At 50.5% G+C, this 17755-nt stretch overlaps 9 protein-coding genes across 9 annotated transcripts; 7 read left to right on the top strand and 2 right to left on the bottom strand.

The window, feature by feature from the left end:
• Positions 1–82: 82 nt before the first annotated feature.
• Positions 83–1021, top strand: J4E82_004364 (uncharacterized protein; the record flags this gene model as incomplete). The annotated part of the gene is made up of 4 exons (XM_051730643.1): positions 83–451; positions 503–612; positions 660–699; positions 749–1021. 4 exons carry the CDS (start codon positions 83–85, stop codon positions 1019–1021), a joined length of 792 nt encoding a protein of 263 aa, XP_051589692.1.
• A 704-nt stretch (positions 1022–1725) lies between these two features.
• J4E82_004363 (uncharacterized protein) lies at positions 1726–2703 on the top strand (the record flags this gene model as incomplete). The annotated part of the gene is made up of 2 exons (XM_051730642.1): positions 1726–1765; positions 1829–2703. The coding sequence occupies 2 exons, from the start codon at positions 1726–1728 to the stop codon at positions 2701–2703; spliced, it is 915 nt and encodes a 304-aa protein (XP_051589691.1).
• A 1090-nt stretch (positions 2704–3793) lies between these two features.
• J4E82_004362 (uncharacterized protein) lies at positions 3794–6137 on the top strand (the record flags this gene model as incomplete). Its single annotated transcript, XM_051730641.1, has 4 exons — positions 3794–3836; positions 3887–4374; positions 4423–5301; positions 5349–6137. 4 exons carry the CDS (start codon positions 3794–3796, stop codon positions 6135–6137), a joined length of 2199 nt encoding a protein of 732 aa, XP_051589690.1.
• A 475-nt stretch (positions 6138–6612) lies between these two features.
• On the bottom strand, positions 6613–7570 carry J4E82_004361 (uncharacterized protein; the record flags this gene model as incomplete). Its single annotated transcript, XM_051730640.1, has 3 exons — positions 6613–6833; positions 6898–7497; positions 7552–7570. 3 exons carry the CDS (start codon positions 7568–7570, stop codon positions 6613–6615), a joined length of 840 nt encoding a protein of 279 aa, XP_051589689.1.
• Positions 7571–8341: 771 nt separating this feature from the next.
• Positions 8342–9057, top strand: J4E82_004360 (uncharacterized protein; the record flags this gene model as incomplete). Its single annotated transcript, XM_051730639.1, has 3 exons — positions 8342–8579; positions 8633–8949; positions 9013–9057. 3 exons carry the CDS (start codon positions 8342–8344, stop codon positions 9055–9057), a joined length of 600 nt encoding a protein of 199 aa, XP_051589688.1.
• A 158-nt stretch (positions 9058–9215) lies between these two features.
• On the top strand, positions 9216–9955 carry J4E82_004359 (uncharacterized protein; the record flags this gene model as incomplete). The annotated part of the gene is made up of 2 exons (XM_051730638.1): positions 9216–9280; positions 9334–9955. 2 exons carry the CDS (start codon positions 9216–9218, stop codon positions 9953–9955), a joined length of 687 nt encoding a protein of 228 aa, XP_051589687.1.
• An 872-nt stretch (positions 9956–10827) lies between these two features.
• On the top strand, positions 10828–12990 carry J4E82_004358 (uncharacterized protein; the record flags this gene model as incomplete). Its single annotated transcript, XM_051730637.1, has 3 exons — positions 10828–11147; positions 11201–12048; positions 12098–12990. The coding sequence occupies 3 exons, from the start codon at positions 10828–10830 to the stop codon at positions 12988–12990; spliced, it is 2061 nt and encodes a 686-aa protein (XP_051589686.1).
• Positions 12991–13581: 591 nt separating this feature from the next.
• J4E82_004357 (uncharacterized protein) lies at positions 13582–13792 on the bottom strand (the record flags this gene model as incomplete). Its single annotated transcript, XM_051730636.1, has 2 exons — positions 13582–13658; positions 13717–13792. The coding sequence occupies 2 exons, from the start codon at positions 13790–13792 to the stop codon at positions 13582–13584; spliced, it is 153 nt and encodes a 50-aa protein (XP_051589685.1).
• A 1724-nt stretch (positions 13793–15516) lies between these two features.
• Positions 15517–17678, top strand: J4E82_004356 (uncharacterized protein; the record flags this gene model as incomplete). The annotated part of the gene is made up of 3 exons (XM_051730635.1): positions 15517–16246; positions 16315–16437; positions 16489–17678. The coding sequence occupies 3 exons, from the start codon at positions 15517–15519 to the stop codon at positions 17676–17678; spliced, it is 2043 nt and encodes a 680-aa protein (XP_051589684.1).
• Positions 17679–17755: the final 77 nt, after the last annotated feature.

The raw sequence follows: 17755 nt of genomic DNA, 5'->3' as shown, positions 1-17755 counted from the left end.
CTAACATCAAACTACCACAACTCTGACATTTCTTATTTCCCCTGATACCATCAGCTTGAGGAGTCAGATTGCCATCACAATCATGGCGGATAATATCAGCCAGAACCTCGATCTCGAAAAGATCTTGGCTACACTCGCAAACCTTCCAAAACCAGAGGCTCAGCAATACCAGGATCAGCAACAGCCATACAAGCCCAACCAGAGTCACCAAGGATATCAAGACGCTCAGCAAATTTACTCCTCTGGACAAAGCAACACATATCAGCAACCTGCTGATCCACGACTGGCTGGTCGTTCGGCTCTTCAACATCGACAGCCGCCTCCCAAGCCACAGGACAGAGTCTCCTCCCCTTTCATTGATCCTTCAACAATCACGGAATGGAAGCAAGGCCTGCGTTGTGTGAGCAAGATAGCTTCTCAGAATCCCGACTTTGCTCCTGCCGTCCGTAAGGTAGGCTATACACCCGTATAAATCAACATACAATGCTTACGTAGAAGTTAGTTGATGAAAGACCAAGAGTCAAACGTCAAGTCTTGGGAGTCCGGGCGCAAGAATCTCATTGATGAGCACAAGTTCAAGCGGGAGAATGAGCGAACTAATCGAGCTGCGTTGTAGGTAGTCTGACCTTGTTCCCGTGATGCTAGACTGACGTTCGTAGGTCTTTGCCAGGTCTTCTGGAAAACACACCTTTACTTCGCGTATTTCACACTGTCTTCTTCCCCATGCAATGATGCTGACGACACGTAGACACCAGAACGCGAAAGAGAAGAACTTGATCAATACGACGCCAAAGTATACCGAGCGTGTAAAGCCATGGTAGACTCGCAAACCTCGTCACTCAAGGTCTTGGGCGTTCCCTTTTTTGGTGTGAAGCCGTATTTGGTAGTTGGCTCCAGCTACGATCCGACTGAAGTCACGGATCCGCAGTCAGCTCCAGTTAATGGTAAAATCTCAAAAGAGCAGCTCCTAGAATTACAACGGAAAATGCTGAACCATTTGATGGAGCTATATGGAGATTGAATGGAAGCAGTCTTGACGATGTTGGAAACATTGTTGGATGAAGACCAATGCTACTTTGTGCGTATTGGCGGTAGGTCATCGGTTCTGGCCCGCTCAGGCGAGCATGACGAACGTTTCCCACAAGATTATGCTGATACAGCACCAGTATTTGAGAGCATCTCTGCTGTTACTATCTTGGCCTCAGTGTTCGATCAGAATAGACTTTCGCTCCTTCATCACATTTGATGTTGAGATTGAGTTCTCATCCTCGTCTTTGGGTCGGGCAGTTTCTTTACATTGACCTTTCTTCGCTAGTCACCTTCAAGTACTGTTTGGACATACTATCGCATTGCAGTAATGATGTCAGTTGCGCGTTGTCCTCCGTCCAGCATACAAGAGTGTGGGGGTCACCACACTGAGCACGATTCACGTAAGTGCAAACGCACACGAATCTCCCATTCACCTCCAGGTAATATCCTCGACGCCATTGGTCCCCACCGTGGGAAACAAAGCTAGTCTCTGTTGACCGCGACCAAAGCACGTGCAGCTCAATCTGTTATCATAACATCCCCTTTCGTATTTCCTTCTACAACTTTCTCACCTCATTACACTCATTGAAATCTCTCATCGTTCCCACACTCTTTTGCTGCTCACACTCGTTATCTCACTTCTACCCGCTACACCCTCAGTCGCTCCCTCGATCACAACCATATCTATTCAGCAAGATGCATAGTATGCGTGCACTCGCCCTTGTCGCAGTTGCTGGTAAGCATACTCCAGTCCACATACTTAAGCGATTTTGCGTCCCAGCTGACTGACACTCAGCAGGCGCTGCCGCCGAAGCAAGTCAACAGGGTCACATCATGGAGCACATTCACGCTCCGGCTATGATTCCTCGCGACCACTGCACTGATCTTCCGAAGCTCTGCACAGATCCGGTGCTCTTGCGCGGTCATGAGATCACTCTGACCTATCTATGTCCCGAGACCGAAGGTCCATCCACTGTCACCGCCACCACAACGCGTACTATCACCGTGACAGTAGGCCTGACCTCTAGCGTTTCTGTTGTGGCTACCTCGGACAGTCAGACGCCTGTGATAGAAGAGCCCACCACGACTGAGACGGTCAAGTCAACAACTCAGGTCACTGTCACCAATTTTGTCACTAGAGTCACCGCTAGCACTACTTCGTCGCCTCTTTCTCCACCTACCATCACCTGGTCCTTCACGGCTATTCCTCCTGGCGTTGGCTCCACACCAGTGTCTTCTGTCAAGGCTCCTACATCTGGCGCCAGCAGCTCTTTCGAGTTGTCCCCTAGCCATGTAATTAACAGCTCGTCTTCCGTTGCCTCTACATCCTCGAAACCTACATCTAGCGCCAGTGGCTCTCTCGAGCATTTCCCTACTTATGTCATCGTCAACTCGTCTTCGATCGCTTCAACATCCTCGGTGGCTACTTTACCTTCCCTCGGTATCCATAGGCCGATCTACTGGAACCACACGGCTGTTCACCACACTGGCGTTCATCACATTATCGATCACCCTACTCTGAACGTAGTAAGGGATGCCGAGGCCAAGTCCACCGAGACTGTCACTACTACCGCTGCGATCGCGACTGAGAGTAAAAAGGGTCAGGCAGGAGATATCCAGGCCTCATTCATTGCGCTATTCTTCGGTGTGTCGGCTGCCACCCTACTTATCTAGGAAAGCATGGATGGCTACTCCTGTTGGATACCTGTATGGTGCTGTCATGAAAGGGAGGTCTGGACAGCATGTACGATGATGTTACGACGAGACATGTGGAATGTTTTCACGAGATTCATGAAATGTATTTTAGCATGATGTCGAGATGGTCTTATGAGGCGGACAGAGATATCCCACCCAACGAATACATAATTGTATGTGAATCGCTTGGGCTCTTGAATGACATGTGCTATAGGTTGGTAATTTGAGGATACTGGATCTACAAGGCGTAAGATTGGTCCAGAGTATTTGAGGATCTATTCGAAGAATATGGCCCATCAATGGTAAAGTAGAGCACACACCTGTGGTCGTGATTTAGCTCTTTTCGTGCGATGCAACTTCGAACCGTGGAAAACCTTGCTTCAACGCCGGAGTACGTCCTCTGACTGGTTGCAGCTGCATGTTGATGGTAGAATCCAGAAGACGATGTGCTTCGGATTTCAACTCTTTTAGCTCTTCCAAGGTCTTAACAAAGTCTATTCTTTCCTGCTCGAAGCTTCGAGATAAAACCTGCGCGCTCCTCAGCGATGAATTCCATGGCCACAAGTGCTGTGGAATGATGGCGAGTTGGAAGACATGATGGTTCGAGGACCTGGGGGTCGTGCGCGTACCTAGGTAGCTTCGTGACCCAATGGCTGGCCAGACGCGCGACCGCGACGAACAGCCTCAGGCTAGCCTTCAAGACCACCTGCAGTCAGGCAAGCGGCATCTCCAACCACAGCTCACAAGATCACCACAACCACGGTCGGCTCCAATTGTCGCACCTCCCTATCAAACACCAACGCGCGCAACAAAGCCATCCCGCCGACACGACGAGATCGACCGCCTCTGGAAATAATAGACCGCCTTTCCCGATAACGACAACATTCTGGAATAAGAAAGTCCCCAACACTCACCCGCCGCGCGCATTGATGCAACACTGCGAAGAACGCTACAACTCGATCTTTCTCTCACGCGGCAAACATCAAGTCATTGACTCGCTTCTTGGGTCGCGATTGTCGCAAGCTTGCATTGGAAGACACGACTGGCCGTTGGCAGATAACTCGGCAACATGGTTGGAAAAAAGTCGGGCAGAGCCCAGTTGAGAGAGGAGGGTAGGGCATCTGCACGCCACAACACCGTATGGCAACTAACAAGCTTGCAGGTCTGGAGCGGACAGACAACAATATGGACCTCACGACGTGGCCCCAGGTCGGCATGATCAACCAGAAGAACTACTACACCGAGTTCCTGAAGCGCGACGAACAATTCCTCGCCGTACGATACCCAAAGGATGAGGAAAGGGCGCGCATAGTACAGGAAGCCAGGGACAAGGATCGCGCACGAGCATTGGGGGTGCCGGCAACAGAAGGAGCCACGCCACAGGTTGCAGATGAAACCATGGAAGACGCTGAGGTCTCATTCGCCTCTAGAACAGATATCTCCAAGCTCATCGTGATACACCCTGGCAGCCAGAACTTGAGGATAGGTCTTGGATCTGATGCGCTACCGAAGACCGTGCCTATGGTTATCGCACGAAAATGGAAAGAGAGCGAAGACGAAGAAGATGAGGGGGAGCCTAGTCCCAAGCGGATGAAGGTCGAAGGCGAATTGCCCGCGGACGCCCTGCCTGAGAAGTGGTTTGGAGAGGATGTGCGTACTCTAACACAGCGTTCCCAGTCAATGCTAACTTGCGACCAGTTTGCCGACCAGTACATGGCCATGTCGTCCGAATTGAGAACGCGAATGCGATCGAACAAGCGACGAGTGCTACCCAACTCGAAAGATCTCGTGACGAACTTCAACCGAAAATCCCCTCCCGACATCATCTCAGAACACAACGACATCAATCGCATCGAGTGGACAGAACTACCGGCAGACCCAAAGAAGGCCCCCGACTTCTTTACCGGGCATGACGCCCTGCGGATACCGGAAAGATCCAACCCACGATACAAGCTGTTCTGGCCGATCCGGAATGGCACGTTCAACGAGAAAGATTATCGAGACCGCAACCAGATCTACCACGACATCTCAAAGATATTAGAAGAGGCGTTCCGGAATCAACTTGGGATCACCAGGTTAAAGGATCTTGTTAACTACAAGTGCGTCTTCATCATACCCGATCTCTACGAGCGACAGTACGTTACTATGATACTCGACATTCTCATGCGGGATCTTGGCCTTGGAAAGGTTTGCCTGCAGCAGGAGTCGCTTTCGGCTACCTTTGGTGCTGGCTACGGTGTTGCCTGTGTTGTTGATATTGGTGCTCAGAAGACGTCTATTTGCTGCGTCGACGAAGGGCTGTGTGCCGAGGAGTCACGCGTCAACTTGAAGATGGGTGGAGCTGACGTGACGGAAACTTTCATCAAGATGATGCTGTATGGTCATTTCCCATATTCGGACATGAACCTGAAGCGTAGATACGACTTCCTCCTTGCGGAAGAGCTGAAACAGAAGTTCTGCTCCATGGATGAAGGCTCAGTCACGGTACAAACGTGGGACTTTCATCTTCGAGCTTCGGGTCAGGATACCCGGAAGTACACGTTCAAGACATACGATGAGACTATGCTATCTGTCATGGTAAGTCACACATGTTCCTAAACTATAGGCTTTGCTAACAGACACAGGGTTTCTTCAAGCCTTCGATCTTCGAGAATGCACGGAAACTCGAGAACAGAAGGAAGGTTGTGCCGCGCTCGGTCGATCTGTATGATGGCTCACCAAACGATCCCATCTCACAAGCACAGATTGCCATTATCGAAGCCGCGGCGGGTAAACCTGTCGTAGCCACCATAAATGGCGCACAAGATCCCGTCAACAGCACTGCACCGGTCTCTACGCCCCAACGCCCGCAACCAAACCCTTTCAACCTCCTCGGTCGCCTCAACGACAACGAGGGTACACCTCGATCATCCGTAGCGGGCTCACCTGGCCCGGAAGGAAGTAACACCCCAAACCCGGATCGTGACACTCCGATGGGCGACACTGACGGCGCACCCCTCCTCTTCCGCGATCCGATCCACGAGAAGACCAAACTAGCCGAGGCTCGCGATGCCATCCTCCCCATCCACTCTCTCGACCAAGCCATCCTCGAGTCCCTTGCGCAAGGTGCTCGTGGCGACGACCGTAAGCTCCGCGACTTCTTCGGTGGTATCATGCTCGTAGGTGGCGCCTCCAAGACACCCGGCCTAAGGGAGTTCCTGGAGATGCGACTTAGAGAACTCCGACCAGGATATGGAAAAGAGATTCTCGTTGGACCGCCACCTAGAGACTTTGACCCACAGGTTGTGGCTTGGAAGGGCGGTAGTGTGTTTGGAAGATTGAGTGGACATGGTAACGACGGATGGATTAGCCGGTATGAGTATGACATGTTGGGTGCGAGGTTGTTGAACAACAAGTGCATGTTTGCTTGGTAGGACGGAACAAGCAGACCATGAGACGTTGGATTGAGGAGGCAGAGATTGACTGATTGACATGCAGAAAAGATGTTTTACTGGTTAGTATCGACAGTGCGGTGTTGTGAGATATTGAGAATAGCCATCCGGTCAGAGATCGAATTCCATGGCGATGGGAGAGAATCTGATAACTCATTCAAATACCAGCCTTTTCTAAAGCGCCCTTCTGGTTCCGTTCGCCCATCTCTGTGGACCTTGATTACTGTAGTGGTCAGTCTGTAGATTGGGCACAGCTGGTAAGTTGAAAACTCTTGCGTGCAGATTGTATTATACTACATACACTAATGACATAACGGGCTGGAATCCCAATAACTCACATTCAGATCCCTATGTCTTACTCCATCCACCCTCACAGTGTGGTATCACAGCTGGAGCTCCGACCTGCTTCCATCTTTCACACGTCGTCGGGCTCCACGTACATGCGCAAACCACTGGCTTATAGAGAAACCTTGGCGGACTCACAGACCTTCTCGTGGATCTTCCAGTGCTTCTTCTGGCACGAAGTTGAGCAGTACTTGCGGTTCTTGCACTTGCCACATGCGAGCAGGGCCTCGCCTTTCGGTCTAGATGCTACACCACAGCCACCACACTCATTTGGCTTATTCAACTGCGAGCGAAGTTCCTTGATGACTAGCGAGGTTGATGTGGTGGTCATGCCTAGAATTTCGTCCACGAAGTCAGTATATGCCTCACATGCAGCTTGTCTAAGGAGACCACTTACCGGTGTTGAAGAAACCGCCAGGACCAGGCACATTCATAAGCATGAAACCTCGTCCGTTGTCCTCGGGCTCCTTTGCGGGTTTAGAGTTTGCCTCCTCAAGGATGGTCTTGGACTTGAAGTCATACGGCTCTCCGTTCTTGTAGCCACCTGGACCAAAGAGAGCTTTCTTCATTTGCCGCTGTCCGTCGGGCATGACTCCACCTTCAGTGTAGACCTTCTTGAGCATCGCCAGGTAAGTGGCAGGAAGTTGGCATCCGAGCGTCATAGCGCAAGCACCGAGCAGGATGTACTCGTAGCAAGGATCTGTCGACCAGTCTCCGAACAACTTTTCCTTTAATCCAGTGGTGCGAGGGGTCAGCATCTTCGTCTCCTTCTTGGCGATCATGTCAACGAGGATACCGGAGTCAAGGTGCCTGCGGACCAACTCAGGATCTGAACAAAGGTTGGCGTAGATGCTGTAGAAGATATCGCGCTCTATATCTTCATCACTCTTTCCTGCGGCTTTGGCACTGACCCGGGCGTCTTTTCCGAGTTTGGTGAGTCCTGCTTCGTGGCTTAGATCGCTGACCATGTCGAAGTCGTGGTCCGACTGGAACAGGCCTGGCGTTACGTTAGTAGATGAGATTAGTTTGCTGTCACAAGCTCAACACTCACAGTATCCCCAAGCACCCATCTTGAACTTTCGGTACGTATGGACTCTGGTACAGTGGAGTAGAAGTAAGTGATTGGCGAAAGCAGTGACGACACACTACCGTGGATAGCTGTTGTCCGACGTAATCGTTGCTTGCAAGTCACTGAGCGATCAAAGTAAAGGTGAGTGAACGCGGATCTGGGCTGCCTTCGCTGTCAGGGAAAGAGCAGTGACGCGTGGTCCCGTGATCTGGATACCTGCACTTTCCTCGCTCACACACGCCACATCTCGGTCTATCTACTGAGCGGTCGTAATCCGTCCACAGCGGCGTTGTTTGTCGTCCCGCGTGCTGTGAGGCTCGGCCTTGATGAACTCCATCGACGGAGTGAAGTGGCCTTGGCCTGCAACGCTCTTTAGCCTGGAGACGGACTGCGAGAAGGAAGTACCAAGAGGCAAGCTGTTTGTGTCCTTTGCACGATCCTCCTTTTCATCAGCGCTGTTATCAAATGCGATACACACTTTTTGTCCCTGGCCGTACGTTATGATACGTAAACCTTCAAATTTTCTTAGAAGAGATTTAAGTGGTCTTAGGGGTATGGCATGTAGTATGCACCGCTTTCTATTCCGACTTAGTCAGCCTCTATTATTGAGAGTTTACTACCATTCGGGCATATTATGGGTATATCCTTTACCCCGCACGCCCCACAAGAAGCGGTGTAACAAGATAGCATATAAGTAGAGGTAAGCATCGAGCGAGTTGACCAAGGAAAAGTTGCTGTGGTCTTGCAAAAACACATTCATCACAACACAGTCATGGCGTCTTCCAACGAGAATTATCCACCAGGGCCATACGAGGCGGACAAACACATAACACCTCCACCTAGGCCAATTTCCCCGTCAACCGCAGAATACCAACTCAACCATATGATGATACGTATCAAGGATCCAGAGAAGAGCATGAAGTTCTACTGTGACTGTTTGGGCATGCATGTCATCTTCATCTTCAACGCCGGGCCGTTCACGATCTACTATCTCGGACCACGAGACGTTGGTACATACATCCATGATCTATTTACCTATGATGAAACACTAAAACACTTATAGGTATGGCTAATCTTCGAACGTCAAAGGGCTTACTGGAATTATATCATATTCCCGCAGACTCGTCTACGCCTTATACTTCTGGCAATGACTACCCTGGTCCTGGAATTGGGCTTGGTCACCTTGGGTTTACAGTTCCTGATGTCGCTGAAGCAGTGGAAAGGGTTAAGAGCCACGGGTTCGAGGTCATCAAACCGTTGGATGAGGCGAAGGAAGAGCAGATGGGTATACCGGCAGATGCTGTTGCCGGAAAGCATGGAAAAGTGCCAGATGGGTACAAGCATCTCTTTAAACAATTGGCTTTTGTGAAGGATCCTGATGTAAGTGACAGTTTATTGGCAAGAGTAAGTGGAAGAAGCAATATGCTAATAACCAGTGTTTAGGGCTACTGGGTTGAATTCATACCACCAGCTTTCAGAGCCGAGTAGCTAATGAAAGCAGTTCAAGGTTGCGTGAGACTTCAATTGTAGAACGGTTGAAATATTTGTTGCACCTAGCTTCTATATGACTGATCTCTCTTCTCTATTTTCCTTACTGGCAAGCTCTCAACCCAGCTCAACGACTTTATCATCTTTCCACTGACATTATGGCACCTCAACCTCAGCCGAACACAGAAACTTCTGTCCGAGCCCCAAAGCGAGACATCGACGGGTAAATTGCCTCTGATATCCTTTCTGTCTGCATCATTACTGACAAAAACCTAGTTTCATCAAGTCTCCCCTGGTCAAAGTGTTGATCGGACCAGATACCGACCGCTCAGAACTGCATATTCACCTGTCGATCATAGCAGCACGATCTGAGTTCTTTGCAAGCGCTCTAAATGGCCGATGGAATAACTTTGATACCAAAATTGTTGACCTCTACAAGGCTGCTCCAGATCTTGTCCTGGAAGACGTCGCACACTATTTGGAAGCTGTTTACACGAACCAGATCGACGACGAGAACCATTCGAAGCGTTTCGATGATATTTGTAAGGTGTACGTAGTAGCTGAGCGGTTACATGATGTACAGACACGTAACCTAGCTGTTGAAGCACTGTATAACCGGATGCAACGGCTTGATCCTACTACCACGGTCCCCGGTCCAAAATGTCTTGACATTATTTATGAAGGCACAGCTTCAGCTAAGGATCTGATGCGAAAGCTGATAGTCGACACATGGTGTACTTGGGGTGTTGATCGACTTGAAGATTTTCTTGAGGATTTTCTGGATACTGCTCCTCGACAATTTTTGGTTGAGCTTGCGGCGGCTGCGGTTAGGAAGCTGGTTGAGGACAGCGAGGATCAAGAGTTGATTCTTGATGTGAAGGCTTATCTTGAGGACTAAGCTCTCAGAGTGGTAGACCAGCTTCTCTAGGGTTTGAGAAGAATGCATGTCGTCATAGATGAATAAGACACGTCAAAAAGCAAAGTCTGAGCCATTGTTCTTAACACCTCCATGACAGACAAAGAAAAAATCACCAGCACTTCGCTACAAGCGTTTCCAAGGCTCCTAGCAGAGGACAGTATAACCACCATCATAACGGTTTAGGATGAGGCTACAACCTCGAAAGCGTTAAACCAGCGGCGCCGGACGGAGCGTTGGACGATGCGCTAGGACAGGTACCCGTTCGCTAGCTCGAACAAGACCCTGCATTCCACCTCCCGCAACGTCTCAGATGGTGCAACCAGATATAGGTATGGAATTGGACTTTGAGCATTTATATTCTTTATTCATGTACGCAGCCAGTACAGGGCGCGACTCACGAGACATAGCGTCAACGTGCAGCTGACATCTAGGATCCGGTTTTCCGTTAGCGAGACGATCGTTGCAAGGATGCCATCCAGAGTTTCAGATCCGGGGTCAGTGGAGGTCACTCCCTGGAGCCTGACTCCCTGAGGATATCGCCCAACATGCTGTACGTTTCATCAGATCCTTACAGTCGCTCTTTAACATCTGTAGCCCAAACACTGACTTGAAAGAGCAATGGGCTATCCCCGCGAACGTTATCGCGTGTGCGATGCGAGTAGACGGCAAAGAAAGGGGTTGGTGGTGGCAGCGGCGCAATATGACGTGCCCCAAGACAAAATTCCAGGCTTGTGAAGCCAATCTTTAGCCGCCAACCTGCATTCGGCCACCGTCGTTTCCAAGTCATAAAGCCATGTTTACCTGGAATTGCCCTGGGGGTTGCGTTTCCCATCTTCGATTTGGTGGTAGCTATGGATAAGCTGAAGTCCAAGACGCGTTCGGCGCGCAACAGACTCGCCGAAGCGACATCGTCGGGCTCAGGTACGGGCGAGCTGCATGTTCCACACCAATCTCTGCCACCCCACGAGAACTCCAGTACCCATGCTGTCAACGAAGGCTTCCAGAGCGCCGAGCCTGGGACCAATGCGCAGGACTTCGGAACACCAGCAGGCGAGCCAACACGACAACCTGTCATCGAACCGCCTACCTCGCTAGAGTCATCCATTGACGCTGGCCAACATGTTCCCAAGCCTACGAGGGCGAGCGATCCCTCATCGCATGTTACGTACAGGTAGGCTCTACGCACAAGGACGAGGGGAAGGAGCGATGCTGACCCGTATCCAGTACTCTTGCTGCACAACGAGCAAGAAGCAGCTCTGCGCCAACTAGACCCCAGCAATACCCACGACGACCTCAAGCCTACCGTCAAGCCAGTATTGGTATTCGGCGTATACCCTCCTCTAACGCCCTGAGACAAGCAGCACAGAACCCCAATGCCGCCTCAACAATAAGATCAAGTACGCCTCTGCCTGCACTGGACGAAGAACAAGAGCTGGGACAGTTCTCCTCTTCCAACGGGAGTCAGTCGACCCTCACGAACCCTGAGCCAGATCGAAGTCGACTGCGGAAGGTCAAGAGCGCAATACAGACCAGGATACCCTTCTGGGGCAACAAGGAGGAGGAGAAGTCACCGACAACCAGTGCCCATGCTGCTGCACCGGCAGACGATATGTCGTCCAACTACACCTCTGGCATGGTCGACGTCCTGGATACCATCGATCCTGAGGTTGCGACGCTTACTTCTTTGACAAACATGCAGAATTCGCTTTTCATTCCCAATCTACCCTGGCTCAACCGTCGGCCGACGTACAACCTACGTCGACGGAAGAGCGAGACTGAGAGTCTAGAAGAGATCAACCGCATCCTAGGGCCGGCCCGTGCTGCTCAGGCACAGGAGCAAGCGGCTCCAAGACTTCAGCGTTCGCCAACTGAAGCTACTACGACGACTATGATGACGATAGATTCGCAGCTCACTGAGTCTCGCTTCGCTGTGCTTCCCGAAGAGGCTGACTTGTCTGGCTGGAGTGTCGAGGACAAGAAGGAGGTCAACGACCATGTCCGACATATGCTTCACTCACGACGATCCAAGATGAAGCGCTCGCTGAAAGGGTTCGGACAGTATGTCAGGCGACGTATGTATTTCTGTCATCATTCTCACAGGCCATTACTGACAGATCACAGCTCTCGGCTTCCTTGTCACTCTCTACGCGACCCTCATCACACTGTTTGGTCTGGCCTGGGTGCTTTTCCTCATCGGCTGGGTCAATGTTGGGGGCCAACAAATCTACGTAGTGCACGTCATTGACAGTGTCCTTGTTGCCCTTTTCGCTGTTGTGGGGGATGGTCTCGCACCTTTCCGTGCCGTAGACACCTACCACATGATTTACATCGCTCACTACCACCACTTCACCTGGTCACGCCGTAAGAAGGAGATGCTTCCCGAACTTACCGACCATAATGACCTTCCTGCCGAACACGCTCCTGTGTCTGGACCCCGTGTCGTAGACCCAGCAGATCCTGAGAAGCAGTGGGAATTCACCGTTTTGACGCCCAAGCAACAGGAGAAATTGGAACACCACCAAGAGAAGTTCTGCAAATCTCACTCTTTCTACAAACCCCACGAGACAGAGACTCATTACGCCTTCCCTCTTCGTCTCCTCGTTGCTATCGTCGTACTTCTAGACTGCCACTCTTTACTCCAGATCTCTCTCGGCGCGTGCACATGGGGTATCTACTACAAACACCGTCCTTTCGCCATCACCACCGTCATTCTCTGTTGCTCCATCACCTGCAACGCCACAGCTGGCCTACTGATTTGGTTGGGTGACAAGAAGACCCGAAAGAAGGACGTGCTAGAGCGCATGAACAGACAGGAGCTGACCGAAGAGGCCATCAAAGAAGTAGAAAAGAAGAAGCAGAAGGAGAAAGAAAGAGAAAGTGAGGGCGAGTCTAGCGGTGCAGACGAAGGCAGGGACAGGGAGGCAAGAAGAATCAGTCTCGATGCTTTCAGGCCAGGGAGGAAGAGTATGGACAGAAACAGAGAGAAGAAGCAGAGTCTCGGTGCGTATCCCTGATCAGAGAATGCAACGATGTTGCATAATACATGACTGTTATGTCGGTGGCATTTTTCTTGGAAGCGTTCAAGCGTATATACCTATTCAGCGATGTCGACATGTCGATCTACTTAATTCTGAATTTTTTGTTCCTCTTATAACTCTGTGCCTTGCAGTGAACAACATGTGTTGAATGCTTCGTTGGTGGGATGTAGTGACACTTGTGCTGCTCAGGCAGAAACATACTCGCCATCTGCCATTGTAGCTGCGCTTGAAATCCCATGCATAAGAGAACGGTGCTAACAAAACGATCATGCGCTCTTGCTAAAATAGTTGTAATAACGGGTCTCTGCTGTATTATAGCAGGTCATCGACCTCAAAAGAGAGTCACGGGAGTAGGACGGATTGAAAGGTATGGTTGAAGCTCATCACGCGGTGATGCTTTGTCATTTATCTTGTATTACTCCAATCTAGCTCCAGCTAACACTGTTGATATGCCACCTGAGTAGATCGTTCTCTCGTGCAATCTTTTCCCACTCAATCCTCGTCCTTCACTTCGACTCAGAGCAATTTCTATCCTCTATATCGTATCGTATCCATGGGTATAAGTTTCTAGCAGCCCTCAATCTGCTCAACACCAGCGGTAGTGCCCTTGACGCACATGCCGTGGTTCTGACGAACGGCGACAGCTGTTTTCGTGTTAACCATAAATGCCAATAGTGGAGCTTGGGCGGAAAGAGAGCATACCCTCGTTTGCGACAGGCGCGGCGATGGCAAAAGCAGCCATGGAGACGACGGTGGCGATGATAGTGGTGAACTTCATTTTGAAATAGTGTTTAGATTATCGAAGTTGTTGATCAGGTAGTAGTGAAGAAGCCTGGAATGTAGTTGGAAATTGAAAAGTCGCCCGGCGACAAAGAGTGAATGAATAGAAAGGTTGATAAACAAGAAAATTGACTTGAAGAAGTTGACTTGATGGTGAGCTTGAAGTAAGAAAAGACCTTCTAGCCTGAGGAGGCGATCAACTTATACCAAGCACCAGCAGCAACTCGCCCATACAGGTACACCGTCGTCGTCGTCATCAGGCGCCGTTGTCATCACAAAGTTATCCCAGTACCTTACTCGCTGCCTCGTACTGACAAGGCTGAAACCGGAGTCTAGACTTTCCTGCTTGTGTCTTGGTACTGTATTAGCGAAAGGAGTACGATCTGCTGCCTAACGACGGCGGGTAGTGGAGCATTGTCGTTCTACGGGAAGAGCACGGCCGGGGAGGCGCTGCGTTGAGGTGTGTCAAAGCTGTTGGAGATATGTCGATGATTTCCCGAAAAATGGGAGACGCGCGGCTTTTGCATGTGGAGTTATATGGGTACCGTGGGGAAGACGTAAAGCTGTAGGTATACTACCACTTCGTTGAGTTGGGCCCCATCATGATGATGCCGCCAAATTTTGTATCTTTCAGATAAACACTCTGCCTACTTTCCCATTAGTCCATCCCCATCTGTCGAGTACAGCCATTGAGCCTATGTAGTCCCGTATAAGCACCGTGATACAGCGCGGTTAGAGTGCGATGAAACGGTACTCAAACCCAGCCGAAACTCGGAAGAGCACCTCCCTTGGCAACGATCTCGGAGAACACAATGCGATGCTAGCAGTCATCGGGCACCACATTTTGTCCGAAACGCTTCCAAATGCACCGACATACGTAAATCCAGGGGCAGAACCTGAGGATGTTTGTGTATTGGGATGCCCGTTGATCGTTCACCACACGTGCAACCAGATGGCGCTAGCCATTTGTGGACAAGTCGCATCGAAGGCGATATTCAAACGCCTTTGGGGAATTGACCGCTCTCATCCAACAACAGGTAGCTTGATGCCGCCGCCCATTGCGACAGCAAATTTCGAACAGCAAATTTTCCGTCTAACTTACAAACTGAATTTCAGTCGCTGATATGCTTGATCAGTCGTTCAGCTCTTGGTAAACAGCATCGCTAGTTGTTCCAATATTTTTAGTCTTTTCACTTGTCTCGTCTCTACTGTTTCTGAAGCTCGCTCTTATGATTGTTTATCTTGCTTGGTAGAGATAAGTTGGTCTTGCCTGCTTCCTAGCAATCTTGGAAAACGTAACACAGTCACCGTCGCGCGGTATCTGTTGTGAACTCTAGATCACACGAGTTCTCAGACTGTTGGTATTTACACAGGTCTGACTTAGCTTTGATAAATCTGAATTCGATACAGTCGATGTAAATGTAGGTTTCTGGCGATGCTAAGGATCTCCATACAAGATAGAAGTGTCACTGGAAAGAGCGAGGGTTTACACATATCAAAACAGAAAGCAGACACGCCCGCTATTCCACGAGATGACGTTCGGGTATGAGCCACGTGTAGCCGTGGTGAGAGGTGACGGCGCGTTGCTGAAAACCGAAAACGGAAGTGAAGGTGAGAGCTGGTCATAAGGACAGCGCCTTCCCGAGTATCCACCTCCACCTTTGTGCTCGACAGTTGCTCCCCACAACCTCAAGAAGTTGGCAATTGCGGCCCACAGAAATCATGGATCTATACGTGGCTCAGCTTCCAGGGCTCTCTGTAGCTACTCATCTGGCGAGGGAGCGTGCGAAAGCCGACGAGGACATGCCTGATAACAAGAGCTGGCGATTAGGCCACAGCAAGCAGCCGAAGAAGCCACCAAGAGTGTCCACTCCTCTGAAGATCGATACCGAATACTCGAAATCTTTCGAAGATTTGAACGATCACCATCTTCTGCTCAGCTGGCGACAACAACGTCAAGGCAGCAGACCGCAGACACCTGTGGGCGCTATATCAGCCACGCCTGTCACCGACGATACATATGATACCAGAAGTGATCGTTCAGATACCCCAGCGCCACGTCGAGACTCCAAGCCAAAACTCGCACGATACACTTCGCTTTTCGCCAACTTCAAAGACACAACCAAGGAACCCGAGTTTGCCTTCTCTACACCTTGGGGTGAAGACGCACCGCAGTCCCTACAGCCTTACATAGATCCGCTTGACGTGGTTCAGTCTGTCCGATCGCACATGGCGACTACACATCGGCCAATACCAATGGAGCACAATAGTGGCCTGTTCCGGGTGTTTGAGGACTACCGCAACGTCCGAGAGCAGAAAGAGAGTCTCAGTATAATGATGGAGGAGACACTCAGTGACTGGAAAAAGGCCGAACAATATTGGGATCGCTCAAAAGATTGCTATGGCGCGGAAATACGGCGACTCGAGCTACTCATAGCTCGCGGAACGAGCGGTATGACAGGGTCAGTAGCCTCCAACTCCATGCCCTCTCTTTGCTAACACAGAGGAGACTTATGCAAGCTCGTCAAGACAGCGTAGTGCGACGTCATAGAAAGACCATCTCGTACGACAGTCTCCCTCCAGCTTATGACTCCCTTTCGCATGCCCAACTCGACCGAGAGATCAAAGTTAGGAGTCAGAGAGGTTAGTACTTGGTAATATAGTGTTATGCATGTCGTTACTAATCTAATTCAGCGCTCCTGAGTCGACCATTATCTCCCTCTGGAAAGATGATCGTCCTCTCAACACAGTTTACCAACGATGGGGCGAAGCTGATAGTAGGAACTCCTCCTGAGGTCAACCATAATTTGACACTGTCGCGCAAAGTCCAAAGCGAGCTCAACCTTACCGCCATTCATAAGACAAAACCCTCCCGCTCCTTTACTAGCTCTGTAACTTCTGGGTTCTCAGGAGGGTCTGGTGATCCTTTGCCTGACGAGATGGCGGTTCTTGAGCACACTGGAATGGAGCCGGCGACCGAATGCGAAGCTCTCGTTGCTCTTCGTGAGCTTGGCACACTCGTTGCAAGACGTCGAGGGTTAGAGATCAGCAGCTTCAACCACAGCCTCATGATGCTCTTCTCGCAGACTAGACCAGCAGAGAGAATAGTAGAAGGTATCGAAGAACGAGACGCACGGCCGTCACGGCAAGGGATGGGCTCGAATTCTGGAAAACCACAGTACGCTGATACATCTCTCGCACCCCGACATAATTTGCGGAAGTTTCAGTCGCAGCCACATCTCAGCACTACACAGAAGCATCGTCGACAGTTTTCTTTTGAGCCTGGGGCGGATCAGCTCGAAGCGCTCGCGGAGGAGTTTGGAGCGCTTGACGGGGAGACCAATGAGAGCGATTCTGACGATTCGGACACTCCGCTCCTCATGCGTGCTGAGCGCCCTGCACTCGATACCCAATCAATTAGGTCTACTTCGTCGTCTCAAAATCTGGGTGCAGATTTAGCCAAGCCATCAAAGATTCCTAGCCCTGTCCAAACGATGGGTCGCAGTCGCCGAGAGGATTCTGCTTCAAGCCTCCAGTCGGTCTATGCTAGACCTCAAGATAGTCGTCGAGAGTCTCGTTCTAGTGTTATCACGGCTTTTCGCGAACATCTAAGTGGAAATATTCGACCCGAACTCCAGAGCAGACACAGTTCGATCAACGACTTACGTGCGTCAGACTCCTCGACGGCATCAAGAGAGCAGATCGGTGCAACAAGACTGCGTAACAGTAACATGGCTGTCGCAGCAGCGAGGGCTGCAAGTGATGCAAGTCAAACCTCATTGTCAGAGAGAAGCAGCCCAAGACTCTCCCTATCGCGAACAAACAACGCAGGAGGTCCAGTCAGGCCGGTGCATGATGACTCCAAGAGAACGTCATCAAGTTGATAAGTGGACATCTCTTATACCTGTATGATCGAGATCTTTACAACCACATTGGACGGACAGGGCTGCGATTGGTGTTT

This window comes from Alternaria postmessia (genome assembly GCF_024291825.1).
Source record: "Alternaria postmessia strain BMP 2775 chromosome Unknown scaffold_20, whole genome shotgun sequence".
Lineage (NCBI taxonomy): Eukaryota > Fungi > Ascomycota > Dothideomycetes > Pleosporales > Pleosporaceae > Alternaria > Alternaria postmessia.
Note: the sequence above shows the minus strand (reverse complement) of the source record. Positions and strands in the feature narration are given on the sequence as shown.